This window comes from Myotis brandtii, unplaced genomic scaffold, assembly GCF_000412655.1.
Source record: "Myotis brandtii unplaced genomic scaffold, ASM41265v1 scaffold179, whole genome shotgun sequence".
Lineage (NCBI taxonomy): Eukaryota > Metazoa > Chordata > Mammalia > Chiroptera > Vespertilionidae > Myotis > Myotis brandtii.
In genome coordinates, this window is record NW_005356635.1 from 6663371 (window position 1) to 6671626 (window position 8256).

At 41.2% G+C, this 8256-nt stretch overlaps 1 protein-coding gene across 5 annotated transcripts in view; it reads left to right on the forward strand.

Moving 5' to 3' along the window:
- The window catches only part of HLTF (helicase-like transcription factor), a 118630-nt gene that overhangs the window by 16640 nt on the left and 93734 nt on the right, over positions 1-8256 (forward strand). For all 5 annotated transcript variants that reach the window (XM_014537459.1, XM_014537458.1, XM_005863484.2 and 2 more), the window contains exons 3-5: positions 4310-4476; positions 5579-5712; positions 6840-6937. In XM_014537459.1, coding sequence (XP_014392945.1) covers positions 4310-4476; positions 5579-5712; positions 6840-6937 — 399 coding nt within the window. The remainder of the gene's footprint in view (positions 1-4309; positions 4477-5578; positions 5713-6839; positions 6938-8256) is intronic.

The window sequence follows — 8256 nt, forward strand, 5'->3', positions numbered from 1 at the left end:
TTTCTTTCTTTCTTTCTTTCTTTCTTTCTTTCTTTCTTTCTTTCTTTCTTTCTTTCTTTCTTTTAATGGAGGAGAGAATTTTTTGAAGTCCTTAGTCTTCCATTTTCAGTGTCACCCTCAGGTAATTTTTAATCAAATGGAACCAGAACGGCATGAGTTGAAGTCTGTATATATTTTCTTATTCCAGTTCCATTCTCACTTATGATTAATGCCTCTTTCCCCTTTTAGAGTCTGAAGAATTCAGACTTAGGAACCAGCCTGCCTAGATTCAAATCCTAGCATTGCTACTTATTAGTTTTACTAGAGGCCCAGTGCACCAACATTTGTGCACTCGGAGGGGGCGGGTCCCTCAGTCTGGCTTGTGCCCTCTCACAGTCTGGGACCCCTTGGGGGATGTCCACCTGCTGGCTTAGGCCCTCTCCCTGGGGGATTGGGCCTAAGCTGACAGTCAGACATACCTCTGGTAGCCCGGGAGCCCTCGGGGGATGTCCACTTGCCAGCGGGGAGCAGGCCTAAGCTGCAGTTGGACATCCTTAGCGTGCTGAGGAGGGGGGAGAGGCTCCCACAACCACCGCTGTGCTGGCAGCCGTCAGCCTGGCTTGTGGCTGAGCAGAGCTCCCCCTGTGGGAGCACACTGACCACAACAGGGCAGCTCCTGCATCGAGCATCTGTGCCCTGGTGGTCAGTGTGTGTCATAGTGACCAGTCATTCCCTGTTGTTCTGTTGTTAGGGTCAATTTGCATATTACCCTTTTATTATATAGGATAGACGCCTGGTGCATGGGTGGGGGCCGGCTGGTTTGCCCTGAAAGGTGTCCCGGATCAGGGTTGGGGTCCTGCTGGGGTGCCTGGCCAGCCTGGGTGACGGGCTGAGAGCCATTTTGAGACTGGCCACACCCCCTTCAGGGTGGGGGTCCCTGCTAGGGTGCCTGGCCAGCCTGGGTGAGGGGCTGATGGCTGTTTGCAGGCTGGCCAAGCCCCTTCAGGGTAGGGCTCCCCGCTGGGGTGCCTGGCTAGCCTGGGTGAGGGGCTGATGGCCGTTTGCGGGCTGGCCACACCCCTTTCAGTTTGAGGGGTCCTGCTGGGGTGCCTGGCCAGCCTGGGTGACGGGCTGAGAGCCATTTTGAGACTGGCCACACCCCCTTCAGGGTCGGGGACCCGCACTCCATGAGGGTGTGGCCAGCCTGGGTGAGGGGCTGATGGCTGTTTGCAGGCTGGCCACGGCCCCCAGCCACCGAAGCTCCCAGTGTAGGCTGGCTGGAAGCAGGTATCTGGGATTTATTTGTCTTCTATAATTGAAACTTTATTGCCTTGACGGAGGCCACAGCCGGCCAGGGCAGGTGGGAAGCTTGGCTTCCTCCATCGCCGGGGCAACCAAGCCTCCTGCTTGCTCCAGCTCCATTGCTGCCGGACGCCATCTTGGCTGGGATAATTTGCATATAGTCACTCTGATTGGCTGGTGGGTGTGGCTTGGGGCATAGAGAAGGTACGGTCAATTTGCATGTTCCTCTTTTATTAGATTAGATGATCTTAGGCAAGTTACTTAACTTTTCTGTGCTTTACTGTCTTCATCTGTAAAATGGGGATAATACATAGTACCTACCAAGTCAATCTATGTAATGTACTTATAACAATGTTTAGCAGTACTCAATAATGATTACTTGTTTTCAGAAGTTATGATGCTGAAAATTTTAGGTAGTGTGATTCTGTTGTTTAATTTGATTGTGTCTCTTACATATCAAGGATTTGTTAACTTAATGAATGCACATTAGAAAAATATTTTATTTTATTTTATTTTTTTAATGGTCACTTTCCTTTATTTATTTATTTTTTTAAAATTAAATCTTTATTCAGATTATTACATTGGTTCCTCTTTTTTCCCACCATAACTCCCCTCCACCCAGTTCCCACCCCACCCTCCGCCTTCACTCCCCACCCACTGTCCTCATCCATAGGTGCACGATTGTTGATCTTTCCCCCTTAACCCTGCCCTCCCCTACCTTCCCTCCAAGGCCCGACAGTCCAATCAATGCCTCTCCATCTCTGGATCAGTCCTTGTTCATCAGTTTATGATGTTCATTATATTCCACAAATGAGTGAGATCATGTGGTATTTATCCTTCTCTGACTGGCTTATTTCACTTAGCATAATGCTCTCTAGTTCCATCCATGGTGTGGCAAATGGTAAGAGTTCCTTTTTCTTCTTCCTCTTCTTAAAGAATACCTTTCAGCATTTCATATAATGCTGGTTTGGTGGTGATGAACTCCTTTAGCTTTTTCTTATCTGTGAAGCTCTTTATCTGACCTTCAATTCTGAATGATAGCTTTGCTGGATAAAGTAATCTTGGTTGTAGGTTCTTGCTATTCATCACTTTGAATATTTCTTGCCACTCTCTTCTGGCCTGCATGGTTTCTGTTGAGAAATCAGCTGACAGTCGTATGGGTACTCCCTTATAGGTAACTGACTTTTTTTCTCTTGCTGCTTTTAAGATTCTCTCTTTGTCTTTTGCTCTTGGCATTTTAATTATGATGTGTCTTGGTGTGGTCCTCTTTGGATTCCTTTTGTTTGGGGTTCTCTGCGCTTCCTGGACTTGGAAGTCTATTTCTTTCACCAGGTAGGGGAAGTTTTCTGTCATTATTTCTTCAAATAGGTTTTCAATATCTTGCCCTCTCTCTTCTTCTGGTACCCCTATAATTCTGATGTTGGTACGCTTGAAGTTGTCCCAGAGGCTCCTTACACTATCTTCGTATTTTTGGATTCTTTTTTCATTTTGCTTTTCCGGTTGGGTGTTTTTTGCTTCTTCGTATTTCAAATCTTTGACCTGATTCTTGCGATCATCTGGTCTGCTGTTGGGAGTCTGTATAATATTCTTTATTTCAGTCCGTGTATGCTTAATTTCTAGTTGGTCCTTTATCACAACATCGAGGGTCTCACTAGATTTCTTAAGGATCTCAATACATTTATCGGCGGTTTCCATAAAATTCTTGAAAAATCTTAGAACCGTGGTTTTGAACTCTATATCCAGTCGTTTGCTGTCCTCCATTTCTGTCATTTGTGACCTGTTTCTTTGTCTTCGCATTTTGTCTGCTTCCCTGTGTTGGTAGAGTGGTTTTGTGTGCTAGGTGTCCTACAGGGCCCAGTGGCTCAGCCTCCCCAGTTACCTGAGGTGGACACTCTTGGTGCACCCCCTTGTGGGCTTTGTGCACAGTCTTGTTGTAGTTATGCCTTGATTGTTTTAGGTGTCACTGGGAGGAATTGACCTCCAGGCCAATTGGCTGTGAGAATCAGCTGTGTCTATGGTGGGAGAACTTCTGTGCTGAAGACACCCTTCTGGGGCAAGACTTGCTTCAGTGGGGCTTTGGTGCTCACTGAGTCTGCCCCCTGAGTGTGTCCCTTATGGATCTGAGGAGTTGTAATCTGGATGGTCCCACTCTGACCACTGGGTACACTGGCTCTTGGATCTAAGGAGGTGCTAATCTAGCCTTTGCCTGAAGCTACCCAGCAGAAGCCAGCTGTAATGCAATGCAAGTTGCCCTCGGGCCTTGGGGCAGCTGCAGTTTGTTAAGTTATTTTCAGATTACAAAGGGCCGGGCCTTTCATATGCAAAAGCCTCCATGCACGGCTTGGGCGGGGCAGGGTCCCAGGGGATCAACAGGGTGGGCCTAGCGAGCCAGCAGTATGGCTGATCTCAGTCCTGCCTTCAGAGGTCCTGGCAATCGCCGCGAGTGCCTCCGAGAGAAAGCTGCCCTCGAGTTCCGACTGATGCCAGACAGTCCCGTTTCTCCCGTATGAGTCTGGGTCCCCAGAGACTCGCCCGGAACTGGAGCTCAGAGCCTGAGACTCCCTCCTGATTGAAAAAGACAATCGTGTCCTCAGCCGCCAGCCCTCTCCGCATGCACCTCCGCACCTTTGTATTTACTTCCGCACCGCACCTCCTCTGAGTCTTGGTATGCTTTTCTCTTTCCTTCTAGTTGTAGAAATTCCACTCAGCCAGCCTTCCTGTGGTTCTGGATGATGTCCGTTATGTCTTTTAGTTGTATTTTTGAAGTGGTTGTGCGAGGCAGCAAACTCCGGTGTTTACCTATGCCGCCATCTTGGTTTCTCCATTAGAAAAATATTTTAAAAGAATCATTAACATATTTTCTTTAATATTTCTATAGAAATATGAGTCCAACAAAATACACATTTCTTATGCAATGTTACTCATTAAGCATTAAAAAATTAATGGAAATCCCAGATAAAATATGATGAAGAAAGCTATTATTGTATGTTTATTATTTATAATATTATCTGTTTATTATTTTTGTTAGGTTAATAATAATGAAATGGTTGCATTACAACGAGACCCCAATAACCCCTATGATAAGAATGCAATTAAAGTAAACAATGTGAATGGAAATCAAGTTGGCCATTTAAAGAAAGAGCTTGCAGCTGCTTTGGCCTATATTATGGACAACAAATTGGCACAAGTTGAAGGGTAATGTATTTCAGAGTTTAGTTTTAATAATTTTGAGTTGTATTGAGCTTTGAATTTGTTATGTCTGTATAGTTATCACGACACCTTTAGCATGTGTTTAATAAATGTTTTAATTCTCCTGTCATTTACCTCTACTACCTAGCTATTCCCTCACTTTTCTTTTGAATTATTGCCTTGGAGAAAAATAGACTATGGTTTAAATATTGGGAAGTTCACACTGTCTCTCCAAACCTTTTAGTGCATAGATTTGGGAGTTTGGAAGTCTTTGTTTAAATCAGAGGTTGTGAAACTGGTAGCCTGTGATCAGATGTAGGTCAGCTTCATTTTGTCTACACAGTGTTTAAAAATTAAAAATTTCCCCCAATATTTGAATATCTGGATATCCTGTATTTTATACCTTATTTTTTCCTGAATATAAAAATTATTTATGAATATTATTCTTGACAAATGGAAGGTTTGGTGATGCTGATCTCTCATTTTCACATGACATCAATTGACTACTGCTGAGTAGCACCTATAGCTTTATCCAGGGCATACTCCAGTTCTTTTGTACATTTGTGTTTGTGATCTCAATTTAAGTATGGAATGTTAGGATATAAAAAAGTGAGTTTAGAAGACAAAGGCTCAGAAATGTCTTCTCACTTTATTTGTGTACTTGTTTTCTTCTTTCTCAGTTCATCAGGTTTTTCAAATATTGAGAATAAACTGGATCAGAAATAGTTCTTGCAAATAATTCTCCAGTCTCAGAATGGGTTGCTAGCGTCTGGTTGTATTAATGAAAGCTCTACCCTCTCAGTTAATCTTACTATTTTATTTATCTTACAAGATTGATTATAGACTATTCTTATATTTAAACACTGCTTTATCTATCTAGTTTACTCTGTTTCTTCTGTCATTCTGTTAATAAAAACCGCCCCTTTCTTCTGATTATTGTTGGTCCTGTTCCTATCATTTTCTTTCTAGTCTGCCCACTAGTTCCTCCCTATTTTACTTCATGCAAAATTTGAATGCAACACAGAATATTTAATAGTCAGATTCTTAATGGGAGTGAAAAATGGCCACTTTTAATTTCTCACTTTTTTTTCCTTCTTAAATACAATAGGGTAGTCCCTTTTGGTGCAAACAACACTTTTACCATGCCTCTGCATATGACTCTTTGGGGAAAAGAAGAAAATAGAAAAGCGGTTTTAGATCAGTTGAAAAAACATGGATTTAAATTGGGTCCTGCACCAAAAAGTAAGTTTAGGGTTTAACCTACTATTATTTTGATATTGTAAAAATGTAGGAATTGTAAACATTTGTTATCTTAAGTGATACTTTGAGTTTGGTTGACTAAACTAATTTGCATGAAGGCTCTAAGTTATAACTTTTTTGGAGTCTTTTAAAGAAAATCCGGGAATTTTTTCTCTTAATTTGAAACAACTATAGTATAGTTTCATAGGAGGTTTTACACTTACACACACACACACACACACACACACACACACACATACACACACAGAGAGAGAGAGAGAGAGAGAGAGAGAGAGAGAGAGAGATATACTAGGAGGTCCTATAAATCCCTCCCGCAAATTCCTCTAATGATAGTATCTAGAAATCTTGATTGTAAATGTTCTCTTTGATAAATTACATATAGACAATAAGAATCTCAAAATAGAGAATGGGAAAGAATTATTTGTTTAGCAAGTGTTTATTCAAATAATGTAGAATTATTTTAATAGTGTATTAATGATAGGATTTAGCTTTTAAAAAACTTTTTTTTAATTTTTTTATTATTTTTTTTTAATATATTTTATTGATTTTTTACAGAGAGGAAGGGAGAGGGATAGAGAGTTAGAAACATCCATGAGAGAGAAACATCAATCAGCTGCCTCCTGCACACCCCCCACTGGGGATGTGCGTGCCCGCAAGGTACATGCCCTTGACTGGAATCAAACCTGGGACCCTTCAGTTCGCAGGCCGACGCTCTATCCACTGAGCCAAACCGGTCAGGGCAAAAAAACTATTTTTTTTAATCTTCACTCTAGGATATGTTTTTATTTATTTTAGAGGGGGGGCGGGAGAGTGTGAGAGAGAGAGAGAGAGAAACATCGATGTGAGAGAGACATCAATCACCTGCCTGCTGCACACAACCTGTCCGGTGATTGAACCTGGATATGTGCTCTGACCTGGAATCAAACTCATGACCTTTTGGTGTACAGGTTAACGCTCCAACCAACTGAGCCACACCGTCCAGCGCTAAAAAATTTTAAAATATATTAAAGAGTATTTTTAATGGAGCTTATTTTATAAGTTTTAAAAGCTATTTGCTAAAAAATAACCTATTTTATTTGGTGATTTTATTTTCATTTTGTAAATTATAGCTTTTGGATTCAGTTTGGAAAGTGGTTGGGGCTCTGGAAAAGCTGGGCCAAGCTATAGTATGCCAGTTCATGCTGCAGTACAGCTGACAACTGAACAGGTGTGCTTTTCTTATATTTTGTAATCTAAAAGTGAATTTTAAATGAAGAGTGGTGTTTAAAAGAATAAGATAAATATGTATGTGCTGGCATTATTGATCTTCAGATATATTGTTAAGCTATGTAACATATAGAATAAATATATATTGCAAACATTTATGTAAAAAGAAATCAGTAATAAGGAATATATCCATGGGCTCACATTCATACCTACATTTAAAACACCTATATTGCTGTATATGCATCGATGTTTCAGTATATTTTGATGTTTTTGTTGTGTTTGAAATTTTTGAACTATGCAAGTATTTTTTAAAAAATTAAAGCTTGAATTTTAACTCCTTTTAGTAAGGTTGCAAAATAATTCCAGTTCTTTGGCATTACTCTAATGCTTAACTTTGTCTAATTTGTAATTTAGGATACTGTTATCCTGAATTAGTTTGGGGTGGGGGGGGGGGGGGGATATAAAATAAAGTAATGCAGATCAATCTACAATTTTTTTTGTCTCTACCCATCAGTATTAGTGTTAGCCTTTTTCTATTCTGATTATAATTACTGAATTTTCCCTACTTATTGTTAGAAGGTCTTGAGCCTATGTCTGGTGGGTAAACCCCAGGTTACCTCTCCAAACTGTTTAGAGTTGGCCTGATTTCTTCTGGACTATTGCTATATATTCATGTGGTATTTACAAAAGTAATTCTAACACATATACATTGCTATAAAAGTTGACTAGATCCAATTTAAAGAACCAACTAAATAGCAAAAGATTGAAATCATCCCAATATTTTTTTTAAATATCTTTTATTGATTTTTTACAGAGAGGAAGGGAGAGGGATAGAGAGTTAGAAACATGGATGAGAGAGAAACACACATCAGCTGCCTCCTGCACACCTCCTACTGGGGATGTGCCCACAACCAAGGTCCATATCCTTGACTGGAATCGAACTTGGGACCCTTCAGTCCGCAGGGTGACACTCTATCCACCAAGCCAAACCTGTTGGGGCTCGTCCCAATATTTTGTTACACAGCAAGATTTTTACTGCACTAATAAAAAATAAAAAATCATTGACTGAAAAAAAGTCAAATGTACCTGGTAGGATCCACAAAAATGGTTTAAATGCAACTATGTAATCCTATCCTATCTAATAAAAGAGAAACATGGTAATTAGCGTACGACCGCTACCCTTCCCATTGGCTAATCAGGGCGATATGCAAATTAACTGCCAGGCAAGATGGCGGCCGGCAGCCAGGCAGCTGGAAGCGAACATGAGGCTTGCTTGCTTCAGTGAAGGAGGACTCCAACGTTCCCCGCCTGCCTTGCCGG